The following is a 26,428-nucleotide window of genomic DNA, read 5'->3' on the forward strand; positions in this document are numbered from 1 at the left end:
TCGTACTCATCTTGTAAACAGGTTTCAAGAAGGTGAAATTCAGTTTGTCAAATTACTATTAGTGTCTAAAATCACCACCAGTAAGACGAGAGTGAGCGTTTACCTAGATGTGCCTAGAAGTATACGCATCACAGATATACGGCTGTGGGACTTAGTAGTCATATTATTTTTTTCAGCAATATGAGGTCATTAACGATGATATCACAAATTGATTTGAGAACTTGCAAAAGATGCTTAAGAAACAATGTATCCAATGTACACCTACTACACTTTGAATCTTCATTAATTCATTTATAAACACCTGCTTATGACATAGTCGGAAGCGTACACTGGACTCTGCTGTTGGAAGAAATTTCTTATCCGTATGGGAACGGGTTTGTCGTCAAAGAAAGATTTTCATTGGTCAGGTAAACGACATTGACTTCTGTGACCTCAACAAGGAAGAACTATTTTTCATTCATAAATGTTTCCTGGGAATTAATACGGAACACAACAATCTCCTGTGAAAAAGACAACAACCCGACGTTCGATCTAGGAAATGTGGGTCGGGATGTGATTAGAAGTTGGAAAACTGGCACCTGTCGCCTAATGAGGTCAGCAGTATAAATACCAAAACTACGGTCCACGTCACAGGTCAAAGCTGTCGTGTTCTGGATGTTAACGATGATCTCTCTTGTTGTCGTCGCCATCGTTGTCATTTGTACAACGATGTCAGGTTTGTAAACCTCCAATCCTATTTATGAAATTACTGTTATTGACCTTGTCACGATATACCTACATTTTCTCTGTCAGTAGAGTGAAGTACAAATTCTTAAGAAATGTATTACGAAAACATATGGGGAAATCGTTTATGGTTATAATCAGTATATGATAACTGTAAATTGTTTATTAGATTTATTTAAGGAAACAGGAATGTGTCAGCTTGATATCGGCTACTGCATCTACCTTTAGGGCATGTGGCTGTGAATGGCCTATACATAACGATGACTTTGCCAAATGTGCTTTAAAGCCGATTCATGGAATCTAAGCCATCTCTCTTAATCATATTTTTGTCCAAATGCTGCAATCGAAATAAAATGATTGAAAAGAACAATATGCTTGATTTATGAAATAACATAAAATATAAAAAGTGTTTATGGAAGAACAAGTCAAAGGCTACTTAGGTTCCTGAAATGACCTGTGAAAAGTTTCATTACTGAAATTAGTAAAGCCTCAGTTGGATGATGTTTGGTTGAATTTTGATGACAAGGACAATATGTCTTTACCTAATGTATGCACAACAAAGCACCTGTAAAACAGATCAGGATAGCTTTCATACGTATCGGGATGTATCAAACTATGTACATGGACATATCTGAGGGGGAATGAAAATCACTAGATATTTCATAATAGCATTTGTGAAGGACACCAAACTGGCCTACAAATTTATATTTTTCTATTTTGAACAATAAATCTGAAGAAAGTCTAATACACCAAAATATTTTAAATCTTCAAGAAAAAGAGGATGTTTGAGGTATGTGTCATGCTATGATTAAAGAGAACATGATCATATCGAGAACGTGATCGTATGCGTACTGAGAAATCCCCACCTCATTTCTTTCCCTTTCAAAGTATGTACATCTAAGGGGGAATGAATTATGAAATGAAAATATCAGACATTTCACCACAGCATTTATAAAGGACAAATAAATGCTTGACCACAAGTATAAATATTTTATATTTTGAACTATAAATTTTCAGATGGTCTGTGACGGCTATCTTGTGTTCATACACAATATGTTTTAAATCTTTATGAAAAGGAGAGGAGCTTTGATGTGTTACAATATGAGTATATAAACACAAGCATAAACGTATATAAACCATGTAATCACTTGTAGATGGCGCTTCAAGTAACCATACTGCAGCTTATTGCCATACAACGTACCACCGTATCTGTCAGTCACATTCCAACGAGCACCAGATCTATTGTGCCAATGATGGCAAGAAGTACCACGGCCTGTAAGTAACTGGCTCATAAAGAACTATCAATAATGTTGGATTGTCGCCACTTTCAGAGATAGACGTGGCCCGGTCGTCAATGTGAAAAGTTTCGTCACTTTCACATGCCACAATCCTATGGTCGTGCGATCGAATCAGAGATTCGACCGGGTTATTGAGTGTTGCTTTGTATGCACCATACAGCCTTGGATTAAGTGGTTTCTATCGTAGATTTGAAGTCCACCTTGTTATCGCTAAAAGCAGCTGTATGCTTAATTGGTATATTCATACATGTCACATTTGTAGTGTTCTCAAAATACTTGGTAGTATATTTATTACTAGTCCTGATAGTCAAATAATCATGGTAATATTTAGATATCACGTCACTGGATTTCTCCTCAAAATATGGCGAAGAATGAACAATGACAGTAGGGACTTGCCGTTCATGATATGCTATTTTACATATGCACATTTCAAGTTAAGTTTGGAGTACAGTTACTTTATATAAAGGAAATTATTTATGTACTGTGTTTATTGATACACTTTTAAAATATTTTGTAATAAATCATAATGTTTGTGATTAATTTTGCAACAGATGTGCCTATCTACTCGCACACTGTGAGCACCAGATCTCTGTGGTGGGCTTCGGCGTAAACTGTACCCACATCCACCTCACAATTCCAACCCCCCCACCAACTTCCCATTTTGAGCGTGGCCTCTATGGTGCGATAACCAACGGTATTGACCACAGGCTAAAAGCGGTCAAAGCAAGAAACATCCCGGTAGCTTTTGCAAAGAAGGTGTACACCAAACAGGATCATGCTCACAAAGTGTACATTCGCAACAAGGACTGCTGGGCGTATGGCCTTGACCTGACCTCCATTTCACCCTGGAACAGCCACATGGCAAATAGGAATGCTGGAACTCTGGTTTCTCCAAGACACGCTTTGTGGTCAAGGCTTCACAGCATCAAGGTCAACTCCACTCTCAGATTTGTTGATCAAAACAACAATGTAGTTGAGCGCCGTGTCATCAAGTCAAAAACTGTGTCCGGACCCAACGTCCACGGAATATCTGGTCATGATATTGTGGTGGGTGAACTGGACAGGGATGTTCCCAACACCATCTCCTTCTCTAAAGTGATGCCCAGAAACCTGACCAAATTATTTGTGCCTTACAATATTCACATTCCAGCCATGAGCACAGACCAGGAGGAGAAGGCTCTTGTTGATGACTTTTACTTTTACTCCTCCACCAACGCGAGACTACGTGTTCCTCTGAGAACATCCATCAGGCACGACTTCTACGAGTACAAGGTGACCACCGACAGTGGCAACCCTACCTTTTTCGTAATCGACAACCAGTTGGTTCTGTTGTTTGTGTTCACAATAGGCGGTGCTGGAGGTGGGACGTCCATCAATCACTACTTTGATCAGATCAACGAGATCATGGTCAAAGAAGGAGGCGGCTACGAGCTTACGGAGATGGATCTCAGTGAGTTCCTGGAACCGGGAAAATCATTACCACACCTTATTGGGAAATAAAGCCTGGCTTAGTAGAACGTCTTTGTTTACTGACGCCTAGTAGTCAACTACTCATCACATTAGTGTGGAAGAAAAAGCGAAATTACGGTCCACATCACAGGTCAAAGCATTTGTGTCTTGGATCTTAACGAATTATGTCTCGATGCAATAGGTGCAACGCTGTCAGGTTTGTGAACCTCCAATATTGTTTGTGTCTGGCTCGTCACGAATAACGTATCAACATTGTCTACTAATGGGAATTCCAGGATAAGATAGGTCTAATGTAACCCCTGATTGTTTCTGAGTTGATATGAGGACCTTGTTATGCGGACGGTTGATCGTGATAACTCTGGAATAAGGCTCTCAGGAACTGGTCTTAGGTTTTGAACATACAAATGAAATTCAGAAAGGCATGCAACAATTGTTACATAGCGGAACTGACTTCGTATTCATCTTGTAAACAGTTTTCAAGAAAAGTTCTGATATAATTCCACTTGATACATACTTAAAAAACCTTCACAGCTGAACTTCTATATAGAAATCGTTTGAGTGCGAGCTACAATAACAGTTGTGGGTACCAAAGGTGGCTGAAAAGTTCTCATTCTAACTACTAAGGATGCTTAGTGTATCCTTAAAGCGGCGTTTGCGGTAGGAACAACACTACACTGACTGGGCTGGGCTTATACGAGTGATCAGACACTTCATTGGTTTATGCGTATACGGTTGACGCGACATGACATGTACACACCCACCCACGTTGGCCGTTTGACAGCAAGGATGCCAAGTTTGTGTAATGTAGCACTCACCATTAATGGTAATACATATCAATCAAACGAATCTAAAACTTTTCAAGAAATGCGTCTTTGGTTTCTAAACTTTCCTGTCATGTCGTCTTCACATCTTCATAAAATGTTACTGTGGAATGTCCATGATGTATGTATTTATTCCAACACACACACAAATTAGTCCTGCGGTTGTATTCTCTCGGCGAGCACGAGATACGTTTGTCGTGATAAATAGGAGCAGTGTTATTAAAACATTCAACATAATGTGTATCACGGCACCAACAACGTGATCATGTTGTTTATGGTATGTTTGCAGTTTGTGAATAGCATTTCTCAAATTCTCCAAGGCAATGGGTGGTTTCAACAGTGTGTTAGTCGGTATGGAATCGCTGAACGACTGATCTGACTTACACCCTCCATATTAAACAGATTACACCAGAAAAGAGACAAACTCGTGAGCACGTGAAGGGAACATTTTATAGTTTCAGTCGAAAAAAGGCAGAATATACGAACTAAATTGTGCACACTACATGTATATATGCGTAATGTAAGACCACACCAAATTCTGTACACATACAACTGGTGAATCCGACAATTCACTATGTTGTTTAATGCGATTTTTCTTTTGCTGTTGTTTTAATAATATCACAGTCAAATTACAATTTTGACAAATATTCATCATTTAGATACTGCCTATGATGTTCACTGCATTGATTTAACCAATTCTTTTATCTTGATAATCTTTAACGTTGAAAGGAGGGACACCAAAATCATGCAACCCTATGATCCTGTTGAAGGGATAACATATTGTTCAAAATATCTGTTTGAACGCATTACACTTTTGAGTTACTGTACTGTATTTTTTTACAATATTAAGGATATATATAATCGAATTCATCCATATGCATTCTTGAGAGTGTGGTTATCATGTCTCTTCCCAAGTACGGAAGATGCTCCTCGAGAGGGCCTTGAAAATGATCCAAGATCAGGAAGACCTTCAAGTGCCATCACTAAGGCAAATGTTGACATAATGCATGCTATGATAAAATATGATCAACGAATCACCACATGCCACAAAGCCAACAGAGTAGGCATAAATGAGTCTTGGCTTCAGCACTATCAGCTGGACACTATACAAGTCAAAGCAGTATAAACAACCAACATCTCCTCACTCGCAGAAGGCAAAGTCTATAATGTAGTGCATAGACTGATGCTTACATTGTGTCACAATTTAGGCCACAATCTGACCTTAAGATGAAAGGTTAATGAGACAGACACTTTGAAAATATACTCAGTTTGTTTAATTCCTATCATCATCTAGAACCACAATAGTGTAATAAATGTTTAACTTTTTTGGACTGAAATCTTATAGAACAGGGTTGTAGGACTTTGTAGTCACGCAACACAATCTGAAGTTATTAAAGATGATGTCAAAGATGATGTCAGATAGTGGCACATAATCACCCCATGAAGCACTCCTTTTGTGCCGTGCTGTGCCCACGTGGATAAAAAGATGTGAAGCACCCCTTGTTTCTTGTGCTGTGCCCAAAAGGGTACAATATGTGAAGCATTCTGTGTGTCTCGTGTTGTGTCCTGCAGGGGACAATATTGTTAACCGTGTTGTTCCCTAATGGAGACAATATCTGAAGCAATCAGTACTGTCCCTTACTGTTCCCACATGACGCATTCCATGTTTCCCGTGCTGTGCCCACATGGATATAATAGGTGAAGCATGCTTTGTGTGCCATGCTGTTCCCTTGTGGAGGCAACATGAGAAGTACTCACTGTGTCTCGTGCTGTGCCCACTTTGGAACAAATGTGAAAATTGTGAGTGGCAGGTGGTGTCTTCACTTCACTTAGAAATCCAAACATAAAATCTTCATCGTTATTTTGCCTTTTATATTCGGGACAGATTTTGCTTTGACGTTGACGTTATAATTGTTTCAATAATTGAAGCACTCCTTATCTCCCAATATATGAATCAAATTACTTTTACTTTTAAATTGTATCCGATGTGTGTACTATTAATACTATTTGAATAAAATGTACATTACAAGCAACAGTGTGTGAAGCCTGTTTCTGGCGTAAATTCATTCTGACTGGAACATTGCTAAAAGTGGTGAAAAACTCATCTGACTAACTCTCTCAATCCGTACTCAATATAAACACAATAGCGTCTGTGATATATTTTAACAAACAAACTTGATGTTTGCGACAGCTACCACGCATTTTTCGCGAACACCTGGTATCATCATTAACTGATAGTGATTCAGGAACAACTGCTTATTTAATGGTTTTGTAATACTCGTAACTGTTTAATTGTCTCTTTTTTCTGTAGACATTTCTTCTTATAAAGGGAAGAGTTTTGTCGTCAAATATTCCACAGTGAATGCCTTGTTCGTGTAATAGGAAATGTGGGTCGTGATTTGATTAGAAGTTGGAAAACTGGCACCTGTCGCCTAATGTGGACAGCAGTATAAAAACCAAAACTACGGTCCACGTCACAGGTCAAAGCTGTCGTGTTCTGGATGTTAACGATGGTCTCTCTTGTTGTCGTCGCCATCGTTGTCATCGGTACAACGATGTCAGGTTTGTAAACTTCCAATCTTATTTATGAAATGACTTTTATTGACCTTGTCACGAAATACCTACATTTTCTCTGTCAGTAGTGTGAAGTACAAATTCTTAAGAAATGTATTACGAAAACATATGGGGAAATCGTTTATGGTAATAATCAGAATATGAGAACTGAAAATTGTTTATTAGATTTATTGAAGAAAACAGGAATGTGTCAGCTTGATATCGCCTAATGCATCTACCTTTAGGTCATGTGGCTGTGAATGGCCTGTATAAAACGATGACTTTGCCAATATGCTTTGAAGCCGATTCATGGAATCTAAGCCATCTTCTCTTAATCATATGTTTTCCCAAATCCTGCAGCCGAGATAAAATGATTGAAAAAGACAATACGCTTGATTTCGGGAACAAAGCAAAATATATAAAATGTTTTTTGAAGGATAATTCAAAGGCTACTTAGGTTCCTAAAATGCCCTGTAAAAAGTTTCATTACGGAAAATAGTAAAGGCTCGGTTGGATGATGTTTTGTTGAATTTTTATATCAAGGGCAATATGTTTTTACCTAATGTATGCACAACAAAGCACCTGTAAAACAGATCAGTATGCTTTCATACGTATCAGGATCAAAGTGTAAACTGCACATAATAGCATTACATTTCAAACTATGTACATGTACATATCTGAGGGGGAATGAAAATCACCAGATATTTCTTCATAGCATTTGTGAAGGACACAAAATTGGACCACAAGTTCATGTCTTTCTATTTTGAACAATAAATCTGTAGAAAGTCTACAACACCAATATATTTTAAATCTTCAAGAGAAAGAGAGGAGCTTTGAGTAATGTGTCATACTATGATTAAAGAAAACATGATCTTATATGTACTGAGCCCAAAGAGAAATCCACACCTCATTATTTTCCCTTTCAAAGTATGTACATATAAGGGGGAATGAAAATTATCAGATATTTCACAAAAGCATTTATAAAGGACAAATAAATGCTTGACCAGAAGAATATATATTTTATATTTTGAACCATACATTTTCAGATGATCTGTGACGGCTATCTTGTATTCAAACACAATATGTTTTAAATCTTCATGAAAAGCACAGGAGCTTTGATGTGTTACAATATGAGTATATAAATACAACCATAAAAGTACATAAACCATGTAATCACTTGTAGATGGCGCTTCAAGTAACCATACTTCAGTTTATTGCCATATGACGCACCATCGTATCTGTCAGTTACATTCCAACGAGCACCAGATCTATTGTGCCAATAATGGCAAGAAGTACCACGGCCTGTAAGTAATTAGCTCATAAAGAACTATCAATAATGTTGGACTGTCGCCACTTTCAGAGATAGACGTGGCCCGGTCGTCTATGTGAAATATTTTGTCACTTTCACTTGCCACAATCCTATGGTCGTGTGATCGAATCAGAGATTCGACCAGGTTATTTAGTGTTGCCTTGTATGCACCATACAGCCTTGGATTAAGTGGTTGCTATCGTAGATTTGAAGTCCACCTTGTTATCGCTAAAAGCAGCTGTATGCTTAATTGGTATATTCATACATGTCACATTTGTAGTGTTCTCAAAATACTTGGTAGTATATTTATTACTAGTCCTGATACTCAAATAATCATGGTAATATTTAGATAACACGTCACTGGATTTCTCCTCCAAATATGGCGAAGAATGAACAATGACAGTAGGGACTTGCCGTTCATGATATGCTATTTTACATATGCACATTTCAAGTTAAGTTTGGAGTACAGTTACTTTATATAAAGGAAATTATTTATCTACTGTGTTTATTGATACACTTTTAAAATATTTTGTAATAAATCATAATGTTTGTGATTAATTTTGCAACAGATGTGCCTATCTACTCGCCCACTGTGAGCACCAGATCTCTGTGGTGGGCTTCGGCGTAAACTGTACCCACATCCACCTCACAATTCCAACCCCCCCTCCACCTTCCCATTTTGAGCGTGGCCTCTATGGTGCGATAACCAACGGTATTGACCACAGGCTAAAAGCGGTCAAAGCAAGAAACATCCCGGTAGCTTTTGCAAAGAAGGTGTACACCAAACAGGATCATGCTCACAAAGTGTACATTCGCAACAAGGACTGCTGGGCGTATGGCCTTGACCTGACCTCCATTTCACCCTGGAACAGCCACATGGCAAATAGGAATGCTGGAACTCTGGTTTCTCCAAGACACGCTTTGTGGTCAAGGCTTCACAGCATCAAGGTCAACTCCACTCTCAGATTTGTTGATCAAAACAACAATGTAGTTGAGCGCCGTGTCATCAAGTCAAAAACTGTGTCCGGACCCAACGTCCACGGAATATCTGGTCATGATATTGTGGTGGGTGAACTGGACAGGGATGTTCCCAACACCATCTCCTTCTCTAAAGTGATGCCCAGAAACCTGACCAAATTCTTTGTGCCTTACAATATTCACATTCCAGCCATGAGCACAGACCAGGAGGAGAAGGCTCTTGTGGATGACTTTTACTTTTACTCCTCCACCAACGCGAGACTACGTGCTCCTCTGAGAACATCCATCAGGCACGACTTCTACGAGTACAAGGTGACCACCGACAGTGGCAACCCTACCTTTTTCGTAATCGACAACCAGTTGGTTCTGTTGTTTGTGTTCACAATAGGCGGTGCTGGAGGTGGGACGTCCATCAATCACTACTTTGATCAGATCAACGAGATCATGGTCAAAGAAGGAGGCGGCTACGAGCTTACGGAGATGGATCTCAGTGAGTTCCTGGAACCGGGAAAATCATTACCACACCTTATTGGGAAATAAAGCCTGGCTTAGTAGAACGTCTTTGTTTACTGACGCCTAGTAGTCAACTACTCATCACATAAGTGTGGAAGAAAAAGCGAAATTACGGTCCACTTCACAGGTCAAAGCATTTGTGTCTTGGATCTTAACGAATTATGTCTCGATGCAATAGGTGCAACGCTGTCAGGTTTGTGAACCTCCAATATTGTTTGTGTCTGGCTCGTCACGAATAACGTATCAACATTGTCTACTAATGGGAATTCCAGGATAAGATAGGTCTGATGTAACCCCTGATTGTCTATGAGTTGATATGGGGACCTTGTTATGCGGACGGTTGATCGTGATAACTCTGGAATAAGTCTCTCAGGAACTAGTCTTAGGTTTTGAACATACAAATGAAATTCAGAAAGGCATGCAACAATTGTTACATAGCGGAACTGACTTCGTATTCATCTTGTAAACAGTTTTCAAGAAAAGTTCTGATATAATTCCACTTGATACATACTTAAAAAACCTTCACAGCTGAACTTCTATATAGAAATCGTTTGAGTGCGAGCTACAATAACAGTTGTGGGTACCAAAGGTGGCTGAAAAGTTCTCATTCTAACTACTAAGGATGCTTAGTGTATCCTTAAAGCGGCGTTTGCGGTAGGAACACTACACTGACTGGGCTGGGCTTATACGAGTGATAAGACACGTCATTGGTTTTATGCGTATACGGTTGACGCGACATGACATGTACACACCCACCCACGTTGGCCGTTTGACAGCAAGGATGCCAAGTTTGTGTAATGTAGCACTCACCATTAATGGTAATACATATCAATCAAACGAATCTAAAACTTTTCAAGAAATGCGTCTTTGGTTTCTAAACTTTCCTGTCATGTCGTCTTCACATCTTCATAAAATGTTACTGTGGAATGTCCATGATGTATGTATTTATTCCAACACACACACAAATTGGTCCTGCGGTTGTATTCTCTCGGCGAGCACGAGATACGTTTGTCGTGATAAATAGGAGCAGTGTTATTAAAACATTCAACATAATGTGTATCACGACACCAACAACGTGATCATGTTGTTTATGGTATGTTTGCAGTTTGTGAATAGCATTTCTCAAATTCTCCAAGGCAATGGGTGGTTTCAACAGTGTGTTAGTCGGTATGGAATCGCTGAACGACTGATCTGACTTACACCCTCCATATTAAACAGATTACACCAGAAAAGAGACAAACTCGTGAGCACGTGAAGGGAACATTTTATAGTTTCAGTCGAAAAAAGGCAGAATATACGAACTAAATTGTGCACACTACATGTATATATGCGTAATGTAAGACCACACCAAATTCTGTACACATACAACTGGTGAATCCGACAATTCACTATGTTGTTTAATGCGATTTTTCTTTTGCTGTTGTTTTAATAATATCACAGTCAAATTACAATTTTGACAAATATTCATCATTTAGATACTGCCTATGATGTTCACTGCATTGATTTAACCAATTCTTTTATCTTGATAATCTTTAACGTTGAAAGGAGGGACACCAAAATCATGCAACCCTATGATCCTGTTGAAGGGATAACATATTGTTCAAAATATCTGTTTGAACGCATTACACTTTTGAGTTACTGTACTGTATTTTTTTATAATATTAAGGATATATATAATCGAATTCATCCATATGCATTCTTGAGAGTGTGGTTATCATGTCTCTTCCCAAGTACGGAAGATGCTCCTCGAGAGGGCCTTGAAAATAATCCAAGATGAGGAAGACCTTCAAGTGCCATCACTAAGGCAAATGTTGACATAATGCATGCTTTGATAAAATATGATCAACGAATCACCACATGCCACAAAGCCAACAGAGTAGGCATAAATGAGTCTTGGCTTCAGCACTATCAGCTGGACACTATACAAGTCAAAGCAGTATAAACAACCAACATCTCCTCACTCGCAGAAGGCAAAGTCTATAATGTAGTGCATAGACTGATGCTTACATTGTGTCACAATTTAGGCCACAATCTGACCTTAAGATGAAAGGTTAATGAGACAGACACTTTGAAAATATACTCAGTTTGTTTAATTCCTATCAGCATCTAGAACCACAATAGTGTAATAAATGTTTAACTTTTTTGGACTGAAATCTTATAGAACAGGGTTGTAGGACTTTGTAGTCACGCAACACAATCTGAAGTTATTAAAGATGATGTCAAAGATGATGTCAGATAGTGGCACATAATCACCCCATGAAGCACTCCTTTTGTGCTGTGCTGTGCCCACGTGGATAAAAAGATGTGAAGCACCCCTTGTTTCTTGTGCTGTGCCCAAAAGGGTACAATATGTGAAGCATTCTGTGTGTCTCGTGTTGTGTCCTGCAGGGGACAATATTGTTAACCGTGTTGTTCCCTAATGGAGACAATATCTGAAGCAATCAGTACTGTCCCTTACTGTTCCCACATGACGCATTCCATGTTTCCCGTGCTGTGCCCACATGGATATAATAGGTGAAGCATGCTTTGTGTGCCATGCTGTTCCCTTGTGAGAAGTACTCACTGTGTCTCGTGCTGTGCCCACTTTGGAACAAATGTGAAAATTGTGAGTGGCAGGTGGTGTCTTCACTTCACTTAGAAATCCAAACATAAAATCTTCATCGTTATTTTGCCTTTTATATTCGGGACAGATTTTGCTTTGACGTTGACGTTATAATTGTTTCGATAATTGAAGCACTCCTTATCTCCCAATATATGAATCAAATTACTTTTACTTTTAAATTGTATCCGATGTGTGTACTATTAATACTATTTGAATAAAATGTACATTACAAGCAACAGTGTGTGAAGCCTGTTTCTGGCGTAAAATCATTCTGACTGGAACATTGCTAAAAGTGGTGAAAAACTCATCTGACTAACTCTCTCAATCCGTACTCAATATAAACACAATAGCGTCTGTGATATATTTTAACAAACAAACTTGATGTTTGCGACAGCTACCACGCATTTTTCGCGAACACCTGGTATCATCATTAACTGATAGTGATTCAGGAACAACTGCTTATTTAATGGTTTTGTAATACTCGTAACTGTTTAATTGTCTCTTTTTTCCGTAGACATTTCTTCTTTTAAAGGAAAGAGTTTTGTCGTCAAATATTCCACAGTGAATGCCTTGTTCGTGTAATAGGAAATGTGGGTCGTGATTTGATTAGAAGTTGGAAAACTGGCACCTGTCGCCTAATGTGGACAGCAGTATAAAAACCAAAACTACGGTCCACGTCACAGGTCAAAGCTGTCGTGTTCTGGATGTTAACGATGGTCCCTCTTGTTGTCGTCGCCATCGTTGTCATCGGTACAACGATGTCAGGTTTGTAAACTTCCAATCTTATTTATGAAATGACTTTTATTGACCTTGTCACGAAATACCTGCATTTTCTCTGTCAGTGGTGTGAAGTACAAATTCTTAAGAAATGTATTACGAAAACATATGGGGAAATCATTTATGGTAATAATCAGAATATGAGAACTGAAAATTGTTTATTAGATTTATTGAAGAAAACAGGAATGTGTCAGCTTGATATCGCCTAATGCATCTACCTTTAGGTCATGTGGCTGTGAATGGCCTGTATAAAACGATGACTTTGCCAATATGCTTTGAAGCCGATTCATGGAATCTAAGCCATCTTCTCTTAATCATATGTTTTCCCAAATCCTGCAGCCGAGATAAAATGATTGAAAAAGACAATACGCTTGATTTCGGGAACAAAGTAAAATATATAAAATGTTTTTTGAAGGATAATTCAAAGGCTACTTAGGTTCCTAAAATGCCCTGTGAAAAGTTTCATTACGGAAAATAGTAAAGCCTCGGTTGGATGATGTTTTGTTGAATTTTTATATCAAGGGCAATATGTTTTTACCTAATGTATGCACAACAAAGCACATGTAAAACAGATCAGGATAGCTTTCATACGTATCAGGATCAAAGTGTAAACTGCACATAATAGCATTACATTTCAAACTATGTACATGTACATATCTGAGGGGGAATGCAAAATCACCAGATATTTCTTCATAGCATTTGTGAAGGACACAAAATTGGACCACAAGTTCATGTCTTTCTATTTTGAACAATAAATCTGTAGAAAGTCTACAACACCAATATATTTTAAATCTTCAAGAGAAAGAGAGGAGCTTTGAGTAATGTGTCATACTATGATTAAAGAAAACATGATCTTATATGTACTGAGCCCAAAGAGAAATCCACACCTCATTTTTTTCCCTTTCAAAGTATGTACATATAAGGGGGAATGAAAATTTTCAGATATTTCACAAAAGCATTTATAAAGGACAAATAAATGCTTGACCAGAAGAATATATATTTTATATTTTGAACCATACATTTTCAGATGATCTGTGACGGCTATCTTGTATTCAAACACAATATGTTTTAAATCTTCATGAAAAGCACAGGAGCTTTGATGTGTTACAATATGAGTATATAAATACAAGCATAAAAGTACATAAACCATGTAATCACTTGTAGATGGCGCTTCAAGTAACCATACTTCAGTTTATTGCCATATGACGCACCATCGTATCTGTCAGTTACATTCCAACGAGCACAGGATCTATTGTGCCAGTGATGGCAAGAAGTACCACGGCCTGTAAGTAATTAGCTCATAAAGAACTATCAATAATGTTGGACTGTCGCCACTTTCAGAGATAGACGTGGCCCGGTCGTCTATGTGAAAAAATTTGTCACTCTCACTTGCCACAATCCTATGGTCGTGTGATCGAAACAGAGATTCGACCAGGTTATTTAGTGTTGCCTTGTATGCACCATACAGCCTTGGATTAAGTGGTTTCTATCGTAGATTTGAAGTCCACCTTGTTATCGCTAAAAGCAGCTGAATGCTAAATTGGTATATTGGTGTATTATTGAGTGTTGCTTTATATGCACCTCCAAATATGGCAAAGCATGAACAGTGACAGGAGGGACTTGCCGTCCATGGTATCCTATTTTACATATGCACATTTCACGTTAGGTTGGAGTATAGTTACTTTATGTAAAGTAAATTATTTATGTACTGTTTTTTAGAGGCTTTGCAAATATTTTGTAATAAATCATAATGTTTGTGATTAATTTTGCAACAGATGTGCCTATATACTCGCCCACTGTAAGCATAACATCTCCGTGGTGGGCTTCGGTGAAAACTGCACAAACATCCACCTCACAATTCCAACCCCGCCTCCAACTTCCCATTTTGAGCGTGGCCTCTATGGTGCGATAACCAACGGTATTGACCACAGGCTAAAGGCAGTCAAAGCAAGAAACATCCCTGCAGCTATTGCCAAGAAGGTGTACACCAAACAGGACCATGCTCACAAAGTGTACATTCGCAACAAGGACTGCTGGGCGTATGGCCTTGACCTGACCTCCATTTCACCCTGGAACAGCCACATGGCAAATAGGAATGCTGTAACTCTGGTTTCTCAAAGACACGCTTTGTGGTCAAGGCTTCACAGCATCAAGGTCAACTCCACTATTAGATTTGTTGATCAAAACAACAATGTAGTTGACCGCCATGTCATCAAGTCCAAAACTGTGACCGGACCCAACGCCCACGGAATACATGATATTGTGGTGGGTGAACTGGACAGTGATGTTCCCAACACCATCTCCTTCTCTAAAGTGATGCCCAGAAACCTGACCAAAGTCCTTGTGCCTTACAATATTCGCATTCCAGCCATGAGCACAGACCATTGGGGGAAGGCTCTCGTGGATGACTTTTACTTTTATACCTCCTTCCACGCCGGGCTACATGTTCCTCTTAGAACATCCATCAGACACGACTTCTACGAGTACAAGGTGAGCAGTGACAACGGCAACCCTACCTTTTTCGTAATCGACAACCAGTTGGTTCTGTTGTTTGTGTTCACAGAAAGCGGTCCTGGGGGTGGGACGTCCATCAATCACTTCTTTGATCAGATCAACGACATCATGGTCAAAGAAGGAGGCGGCTACGAGCTTACGGAGATGGACCTCAGTGAGTTCCTGGAACCAGAAAAATCATTACCACACCTTATTGGGAAATAAAGCCTGGCTTAGTAGAACGTCTTTGTTTACTGACGCCTAGTAGTCAACTACTCATCACATAAGTGTGGAAGAAAAAGCGACATTACGGTCCACATCACAGGTCAAAGCATTTGTGTCTCGGATGTTAACGAATTATGTCTCGATGTAATAGGTGCAACACTGTCAGGTTTGTGAAACTCCAATATTATTTGTGTCTGGCTCGTCACGAATAACCGATCAACATTGTCTATTAATGGGAATTCCAGGATAAGATAGGTCTGATGTAACCCCTGATTGTCTATGAGTTGATATGGGGACCTTGTTATGCGGACGGTTGATCGTGATAACTCTGGAATAAGTCTCTCAGGAACTAGTCTTAGGTTTTGAACATACAAATGAAATTCAGAAAGGCATGCAACAATTGTTACATAGCGGAACTGACTTCGTAATCATCTTGTAAACAGTTTTCAAGAAAGGTTCTGATAAATTTCCACTTGATACATACTTAAAAAACCTTCACAGCTGAACTTCTATATAGAAATTGTTTGAGTGCAAGCTACAATAACAGGTGGCTGAAAGGTTCTGATTCGAACTACTAAGGATGCTTAGTGTATCCTTAAAGCGGCGTTTGCGGTAGGAACAACACTACACTGTCTGGGCTGGGCTTATACGAGTGATCAGACACGTCACTGGTTAATGCGTAAACGGTTGACGCGACATGACATGTACACACCCACCCACGTTGGCCGTTTGACAGCAAGGATGACAAGTTTGTGTAATGTAGCACTCACCATTAATGGTAATACATATCCATCAAACGAATCTAAAACTTTTCAAGAAATGCGTCTTTGGTTTCTAAACTTTCCTGTCATGTCGTCTTCACATATTCATAAAATGTCACTTTGGAATGTCCATGATGTATGTATTAATTCCAACACACACACAAATTGGTCCTGCGGTTGTATTCTCTCGGCGAGCACGAGATACGTTTGTCGTGAAATTCTCCACGGCAATGGGTGGTGTTAACAGTATGTTAGTCGTGTTCGTCTTCACGGTAGGGAATCGCTGAACGGCAGATCTGACTTACACCCTCCATATTTAACAGATTACACCAGAAAAGAGACAAACTGTTGAGCAGGTGAAGAGAACATTTCATAGTTTCAGTCGAAAAATGGCAGAATATACGAACTAAATTGTGCACACTAGATGTATATATGCGTAATGTAAGACCACACCAAATTCTGTACACATACGATTGGTGAATCCGACAATTCACTATGTTGTTTAATGCGAATTATCTTTTGCTGTTGTTTTAATAATATCACAGTCAAATTATATTTTTGACAAGTATTCATCATTTAGATACTGCCTATGATGTTCACTGCATTGATTTTACCAATTCTTTTATCTTGATTATCTTTAACTTTCAAAGGAGGGACACCACAATCATGCAACCCTATGATCCTGTTGAAAGGATTACCCACTTTTTTAAAATATCTGTTTGAACGCATTACACGTTTGAGTTACTGTACTGTATTTATTTTACAATATTAAGGATATATAGAATCGAATTCATCCATATGCGTTATTGAGAGTGTGGTTATCGTGTCTCTTCTCAAGTACGGTAGATGCTCCTCGAGAGGGCCTTGAAAATGATCCAAGATGAGGAAGACCTTCAAGTGCCATCACTAAGGCAAATGTTGGCAAAATGCATTCTATGACAAAAGATGATCAACGAATCACCACATGCCACAAAGCCAACAGAGTAGGCATAAAGGAGTCTTGGCTTCAGCACTATCAGCTGGACACTATACAAGTCAAAGCAGTATAAACAACCAACATCTCCTCACTCACAGAAGGCAAGCGTGGTTATCATGTCTCTTCCTAAGTACGGAAGATGCTCCTCGAGAGGGCCTTGAAAATGATCCAAGATCAGGAAGACCTTCAAGTGCCATCACTTAGGCAAATGTTGACAAAATGTATGCTATGATAATAGATGATCAACGACTCACACAGAGTCAACAGAGTAGGCATAAATGAGTCCTGGCTTCAGCACTATCAGCTGGAGATTAAACAAGTCAAAGCAATATAAACATGTACCATCTCCTCACTCGAAGAAGGCAAAGTCTATAATGTATTGCACAGACTGAGGCTTACATTGTGTCACAATTTAGGTCACAATCTGACCTTAAGATCAAAGGTTAATGAGGCAGACACTTTGAAAATAAACTCAGTTTGTTTAATTACTATAAGCATCTAGAATCACAATAGTGCATGTTTGAATATATTTGACTGAAATGTTATAGAACAGGATTGTAGGACTTTGTAGTCACACAACACAATATGAAGTAACTGAAGATGATGTCAAAGATGATGTCAGATAGTGGCACATAATCTCCCCATGAAGCACTCCTTTTGTCCCGTGCTGTGCCCACGTGGATAAAATATGTGACACACTCCTTGTTTCTTGTGCTGTGCCCAAACGGGTACAATATGTGAAGCATTCTGTGTGTCTCGTGCTGTGTCCTCCAGGGTACAATATGTGAAACACTCATTGTTTTCCGTGTTGTTCCCTAATGGAGACAATATGTGAGGCAATCCTTACTGCCCCTTACTGTTCCCACATGAAGCATTCCATGTCTCCCGTGTTGTGCCCACATGGATATAATAGGTGAAGCATGCTTTGTGTGCCATGCTGTTCCCTTGTGGAGGCAACATGAGAAGTACTCACTGTGTCTCGTGCTGTGCCCACATGGGTACAATATGTGGAGCGCTCATTGCCTCCTGTGCTGTGTTCACATTGGCACAATATGTCCTTACGTCCTGTGCTGTGCCCACTTGGGAAAAAATTGTGAAAATTGTGTGAGTAACGAAGGTGTCTTCACTTATATTTTGAGACCCACACATCGCCGTTATGTTACCTTTTATTTTCGAGGCAAATTATGCTTTGGCGTTGAGGTTATAATTGTTTCAATATTTAAAACACTCCTTATGTCCCTAGACATGAATCAAATAACATTTACTTTTAAATTGTATCCGATATGTGTACTAATACTCTCTGAATAAAATATACATTACAAGCACTTGTGTGTGAAGCCTGTTTCTTGCAGAAATTCATCCTGACTGGAGCATTGCTAATAGTGGTGAAAAACTCATCTCACTAACTCTCTCAATCCGTACTCAATATAAACACAATAGCGTCTGTGATATATTTACAAACAAACTTGATGTTTGCGACAGCTACCACGCATTTTTCACGAAAACCTGGTATCATCATTAACTGAGTGTGATTAAGGAACAACCGCTTATTTAATGGTTATGTAATACTCGTAATTGTCCTATTGACTCTTGTTTCCGTAGACATTTCTTCTTATAAAGGACGGGGCGGTCGGTTAGCCTAGTGGTTAAAGCGTTCGTTCGTCACGCCGAAGACCCGGGTTCGATTCCCGACATGGGTACAATGTGTGAAGCCCATTTCTGGTGTCCCCCGCCGTGATATTGCTAGAATATTGCTAAAAGCTGCGTAAAATCCAACTCACTCACTCTTATAAAGGAAAGAGTTTTGTCGTCAAATATTCCACAGTGAATGCCTTGTTCGTGTAACCAAAAATGTTCAAGAAATAGGAAATGTGGGTCGGGATGTGATTAGAAGTTGGAAAACTGGCACCTGTCACCTAATGAGGACAGCAGTAGAAAAACCAAAACTACGGTCCACGTCACAGGTCAAAGCTGTCGTGTTCTGGATGTTAACGATGGTCTCTCTTGTTGTCGTCGCCATCGTTGTCATCGGTTCAACGATGTCAGGTTTGTAAACCTCCAATCCTATTGATGAAATGACTTTTATTGACCTTGTCCCGAAATACCTACATTTTCTCTGTCAGTAGTGTGAAGTACAAATTCTTAAGAAATGTATTACGAAAACATATGGGGAAATCATTTATGGTAATAATCAGTATATGAGAACTGTAAATTGTTTATTAGTTTTATTGAAGAAAACAGGAATGTGTCAGCTTGTTATCGGCTACTGCATCTACCTTTAGGTCATGTGGCCGTGAATGGCCTATATATAACTATGACTTTGCCATATGTGCTTTGACGCCGATTCATGGAATCTAAGTCATCTCTCTTAATCATATTTTTTCCCATATCCTGCAATCGAGATAAAATGATTGAAAAGGACAATATGCTTGATTTCTGGAACAAAGTAAAATATATGAAATGTTTTCGGAAGGACAAGTCAAAGGCTAGTCAGGTTCCTAAAATGCCCTGTGAAAAGTTTCATTACTGAAATTAGTTAAGCGTCGGTTGGATGACAAAATTCAGTAACATACATGTTTTGTTGAATTGTGATGACAAGGACAATATGATTTTACCTAATGTATGGACAACAAACACCTGTAAAAACAGATCAGGATAGCTCGATGTTTCATACGTATCAGGATCAAAGAGTTAACTGCACATATTGGCATTCCATTTCAAACGATGTACATGTACATATCTAAGAGGGAATGAAAATCACCAGGTATTTATCCATAGCATTTGTGAAGGAGACAAAATTGGTCTACAAGTTCATGTTTTTCTATATTGAACAATAAATCTGTAGAAAGTCTACAACACCAATATATTTTAAATCTTCAAGAAAATGAGAGCTAGGAGCTTTGAGTTATGTGTCATACTATGATTAAAAAAACAACATGATCATATACGTACTGAGCCCAAAGAGAAATCAACACCTCTTTTCTTCCCTTTCAAAGTATTTACATCTAAGAGGGAATGAATATTACCAAACATTTCACCATAGCATTTATAAAGGACAAATAAATGCTTGACCACAAGAATATATATTTTGAACTATAACAGATGGTCTGTGACGGCTATCTAGTGTTCAAACACAATATGTTTAAAATCTTCATGAAAAGCACAGGAGCTTTGATGTGTTACAATATGAGTTTATAAATACAAGCATAAAAGTATATAAACCATGTAATCACTTGTAGATAGCGCTTCACGTGACCATACTGCAGCTTATTGCCATACAGCGTACCACCGTATCTGTCAGTCAAATCCCGACGACCACAGGATCTTTTGTGCCAGTGATGGCAAGAAGTACCACGGCCTGTAAGTAATTGGCTCATAAAGAACTATCAATAATATTGAATTGTCGCCACGTGTCGATAGACGTGGCCCGATCGTCTAAGTGAAAAGTTTCGTCACTTTCACGTACCACAATATGGCACCAGGTTATTGAGTATTGCTTTGTATGCACCATACAGTCTTGGATTAAGTGGTTGCTATCGTGGATTTGAAGTCCACCTTGTTATCGCTAAATGCAGCTGTATGTTTAATTGGTATATTTATACATGTCACATTTGTAGTGTTCTCAAAATACTTGGCAGTATATTTATTACTGGTCCTGATAGTCAAATAATCATGGTAATATTTGGATGTCACATCACACGATTTCTCCTCCGAAAATGGCGAAGAATGAACAATGACAGTAGGGACTTGCCGTTCATGGTATCCTACTTTACATATGCACATTTCACGTTAAGTTTGGAGAACAGTTACTTTATATCAAGTAAATTATTTATGTACTGTTTTGACAAGCCTTTGAAATACTTTGTGATAAATCATAATGTTTGTGATTAATTTTGCAACAGATGTGCCTATCTACTCGCCCACTGTGAACACAAGCACATCACCGTGGTGGGCCACGGAGTAAACTGCACAAACATCCACCTCACAATTCCAACCCAGCCTCCACCTTCCCATTTTGAGCGTGGCCTCTATGGTGCGATAACCCACGGAATCGACGACAGACTGAAGGCAGCCAAAGCCAGAAACATCCCAGCAGCTATTGCCAAGAATGTGTACACTAAACAGGACCATGCTCACAAAGTGTACATTCGCAACAAGGACTGCTGGGCGTATGGCCTTGACCTGACCTCCATTTCACCCTGGAACAGCCACATGGCAAATAGGAATGCTGGAACTCTGGTTTCTCCAAGACACGCTTTGTGGTCAAGGCTTCATAGCATCAAGGTCAACTCCACTCTCAGATTTGTTGATCAAAACAACAATGTAGTCGAGCGCCGTGTCATCAAGTCCAAAACTGTGGGCGGACCCAACGTCAACGGTCATGATATTGTGGTGGGTGAACTGGACAGGGATGTTCCCAACACCATCTCCTTCTCTAAAGTGATGCCCAGAAACCTGACCAAATTATTTGTGCCTTACAATATTCACATTCCAGCCATGAGCACAGACCAGGAGGAGAAGGTTCTTGTGGATGACTTTTACTTTTACTCCTCCACCCACGCGAGACTACGTGCTCCTCTGAGAACATCCATCAGACTAGACTTCTACGAGTTCAAGGTGAGCACCGTCAGTGGCAACCCTACCTTTTTCGTAATCGACAACCAGTTGGTTCTGTTGTTTGTATTCACAACAGGCGGTGCTGGGGGTGGGACGTCCATCAATCACTACTTTGATCAGATCAACGAGATCATGGTCAATGAAGGAGGAGGCTACCAGCTTACGGAGATGGACCTCAGTGAGTTCCTGGAACCAGGAAAATCATTACCACACCTTATTGGGAAATAAAGCCTGGCATAGGAGATAGTCTTTGTTTACTGACGCCTAGTAGTCAACTACTCATCACTTTGGCACTCTGAGTGAGCGGGGCTTATACGAGTCATCTGAGAGGTCACTCCGACTCCACGATAACACCGAATTTTCATTGGTTCATGCGTTAACGGGTGACGCGACATGACAAGTACAAGTACTCACGTTTGTGCAATGTGGCACTCACCATTAATGGAAATAAATCTCCATCAAACGAATCAAAGATTTTTCAACAAACGCCTGTTTCAAAACCTTCCCGTCAAGTCATCTTCACTTCTTCGTAAAATGTTACTGTGGAATGTCCACGATGTATGTCTTTATTCCAGTCTAATACACACAAAATAATCCTGCGGTAGTATTCTATGGACGACAACGAAATACGTTTTTCATGTGTGAATGATGGCACCAAACGTAATAATGTGGTGTACGGTATATTTGCAGTTTATGAATAGCATTTCTCTGAGTATCCACAGCAATTGCTGGCTTCAACAGTCATTTAGTCGTGTTCGTCTTCACGGTATGGAATCGGTGAACAGCAGATCCGAATTACACCCTCCATTTTGAATGCGTTGCACCAGAAAAGAGGCAAACACGTGTGGACTTGAAGAGAACATTTAATAGTTTAAGAATAAAAATGAGAGAATATACGAACTAAATGTATCTACGCGTAATGTACCACCATACCAAAATATGCACACATACGACTGGAAATAGCGATAATTCCCTATGCTGTTTAATGAGATGCATTCAAGAAGGTTGTTTTTTTGATACAAATTCCATATTTGACAAATGCTAATCATTTAGATAGTTTCTATAATGTTCACTGAATTGATTTAATTAATTCTTTTATCTTGATTATCCTTAACGTTGAAAGTAGGGACACCAAAAGTCAGCAATCCTGTGATCCTGTTGAACGAATCACACATTTTTGAAAATATCAGTTTGAACGCATTACACTTTTGCGTAATTGTTTTTTAGATTTTTTTAGTACAAAAGTAATGATATAAATACGATCGAATTCATCCATATGCTTTCTTGAGAGTGTGGTTATCATGTCTCTTGAGGGTCTGGATAAGCGGTGAGGTTCCATTGTATAATGCTATCAAAAAGGCATAACTTGTTCAATGAGTCTCAGTCTGTGATTCGCAGACTTTGCAGGGTTCTGCAGACACAGGATCGATAGATCAGAAACCAGGCTGTAAGGTATGCCTATCTACTTGCCAACTTTTAGCACCACATCTACGTGGTCGGCTACGGTGAGAACTGCACCTACAAGATCCACGTCACATGTTCAACCCCGTTCCCACCTTGCCTCTATGGTGTGATAATCCACGGTATTGACGACAGGCTGATCGCACTACAGCATCAAAGCTAAACTCCACTATAAGGCTTGTTGATCAAAACGATAACGTAGTTGAGCGCCGTATTGTCAAGTCTTAGGTCATACCAATGGCCAGGACATCGTGGTGGTGAACTGGACAGTGATGTCTTCAGCACCAGCACCTTCTCTGTGATGCCCAGAAACCTGACCACTTCCCGTGTGCCTTACACTATGCACATACCAGCCATGAGCGCAGACCAGGGAGAGAAGGTACTTGTGGACGACTTTTTCTTCTACTGCTCCGTCAACGCCGGACTACGTGTTCCTCTAACCACCTTCGTCCGACACGATTTCTACGACAGTGGCAACCCTTCGTGATTTGTAATCGACAAACAGTTGGTTCTGTTGTTTGTGTTCACGAAAGGCGGTGCTGGAGGTGGGACGTCCATCAACCACTACTTTGACCAGATCAACGAGATCATGGCTAAGAAAGGAGGAGGCTGGGAGCTTAGGGAGATGGACCTCAGCGACTTCTTGGAATAGAGTAAATCATCCCCACGCCTTATTTGGAAATAACGCCTGGCATAGTTTGAATGTCGTTTACTGACACCTTTGTATTCGAGCCAAATACTTATCACATGGAACTATTAGTGTGGTAGAAAGTTTTGAATTTAAAGGTATATTGAGATTCATCTTGAATCTAATGTAGTGAAGTCCATTTAGATCTAAAGATATACCAAGGTCCATCCTGGTGTAAAGATGTACTGACTCTCGTCGTAAATCTGAAGGTGAACAGAGGATCGATATGCAGGTAAAGATGGACTGAGGTGGATCTTGATTTAATTCGGTATATCGTGAATTTAGAGATGTAATGAAGACAATCTCGATTCTTGATATGGGTACAATGTGTGAAGGCCATTTCTGGTGTCCCCCGCCGTGATATTGCTGGAATATTGCTAAAAGCGGCGTAAAACCAAACTCACTCACTCACTCACTATAACGTTATGATTCCGCAAGAAGGAGTGAATTCCCTATTTGACATATCTTTCTTAATGTTAAATTAACATAGTAAATTCGGATACTGGATAAGTCAGATCTCACAAGATACTGCCGGTGTCACGAAATATATTCGCCCCCAGAATAAAATCTCCCCCCGGCGAATTTATACCGGTACAGTTCCGCCCCTCTCGAAATACACTCTCCCCCACCCTACGGAATAAAATCTCCCCCCAGAATATTTCCTCCCCCGGTCGTTTTATAAATACTTGCCATGCAGTTCAATATTTGATGTTATTTTGGGTTAGGTAATGTTGTAATCTATTTTTAGCCATTGATTCCATTACTTTGCATAAGTTTGAAGTTGAGATATTGGTCGATATGAGTTAGCTTGATTAGCTGGTTTATTAGGTTTAGGGATTGGTATGACTAGGGCCTGTTTCCAGGGAGTAGGAACCTGTCCGTTTAGGTAGATGAGATTGTATAGTTTGTGTAGTGCCTGGAATAGTTTGAGGGGGAGTTTTTTAATTATTTGTTAAGAAGTTAGGTCTAATCCTGGGGCTGTGCCCTTTTTCCTGTTTTGGATTACGTAGAGGAGCTCCTCCATTATGTAGGGTTGGTTTATTTCTAGATTGTTATTGTTTGGTTCTTTTGTGGGTTTGTTTTTTTGTTTTAAGTTTATCTTGGAATTTTTGGCTGAAGTTGGTGTTACTGCTAACGGCCGAAAAGTGGTTGGCGAGATTATTTGCTTTTTGGGCGGGGTTGGTTGAGTTGTTAATGTTAGTTTTTTTATGTCGTTTTAAGCCTCTAATGGCGTGGATTTTGCGCCAGACCGTTCTGGCATCTGTATGGTTATTTATACCTTCGCAGAATTTTTTCCAGTCTCTACTTTTGGCTAGTTGGACTAGTTTTTGAACCTGGTGGTTTAGTTCGTGGGCTATGTTTAGATGTTTGTAGTCGCGTTTTGCTTTATTGAAGGCTGATTTGCGTTTTCGTCTAGTCTTTATACTGAGGGGGGCGCGAAACATATCCGCCCGGGGGAGATTTTATTTCAAAACAGATTCTCCGGGGGAGAATCTGTACCGGTATAAAATCTCCGGGGGGGAAATTTGTACGGGGGAGAGTTTATACCGGGACACCGGCAAAGGAGACCTACAGTGTCACGGTAACTCGAACTGTTTCAACAGGCTTCTTCACTCCACTGTACCCACACTCCCATCTATTCAACTCTACCTCATACTTGTGTATATGCGACTCATCCACTGTACTCCCCTTGCTATCGGTGTTAGAACCTGCATTTGATGTATTACTACCGACAAAAAACGGGGAACTAATGATTTGAATGTTCAATGTAGCTTCGTTGAGATGAACATTTACAATACCGTGGCGTTGAATCTGAACGCGACATCTTATGACAATGACATGTCATTTCATGCATGAACAGCACGTGCACACAAAAGCCAAAGTGTATGCGCCTACAGAGAAACTCACAATCACTAATGCATTTGAGCTCAGCACAAGCTTAAAAATGCCTCCGGGACAGTATCGCAATGAACAGACAAAATGGTGAATTGTGGGTACGATAGAGGGCGAATTAACACCGCCGTGACTGCAGGCGAGAGAGACGAATTCAAATCTCGCAAGCCATATACACTTAGGAGATAATCATACTGTGTTTTCAAAGTTGAGCTAGGTTACCTGTTGATTTAACCGCGCTAAACTGAATTTGGAACCGAACGCGCAGCT

At 39.6% G+C, this 26,428-nt stretch overlaps 2 protein-coding genes across 2 annotated transcripts; both read left to right on the forward strand.

The window, feature by feature from the left end:
* Window positions 1-610: 610 nt before the first annotated feature.
* LOC124112850 lies at window positions 611-9,706 on the forward strand. The gene is made up of 3 exons (XM_048398984.1): window positions 611-715; window positions 8,049-8,169; window positions 8,744-9,706. Exons 1-3 carry the CDS (start codon window positions 655-657, stop codon window positions 9,690-9,692), a joined length of 1,131 nt encoding a protein of 376 aa, XP_048254941.1. The 5' UTR covers window positions 611-654; the 3' UTR covers window positions 9,693-9,706.
* A 3,274-nt stretch (window positions 9,707-12,980) lies between these two features.
* On the forward strand, window positions 12,981-24,229 carry LOC124112852. Its single transcript, XM_048398708.1, has 4 exons — window positions 12,981-13,032; window positions 20,739-20,859; window positions 21,402-22,294; window positions 24,111-24,229. The coding sequence occupies exons 1-4, from the start codon at window positions 12,981-12,983 to the stop codon at window positions 24,227-24,229; spliced, it is 1,185 nt and encodes a 394-aa protein (XP_048254665.1).
* Window positions 24,230-26,428: the final 2,199 nt, after the last annotated feature.

The sequence above is a fragment of the Haliotis rufescens genome, unplaced genomic scaffold (genome assembly GCF_023055435.1).
Source record: "Haliotis rufescens isolate VD_foot unplaced genomic scaffold, xgHalRufe1.0.p SCAF_19, whole genome shotgun sequence".
NCBI lineage: Eukaryota > Metazoa > Mollusca > Gastropoda > Lepetellida > Haliotidae > Haliotis > Haliotis rufescens.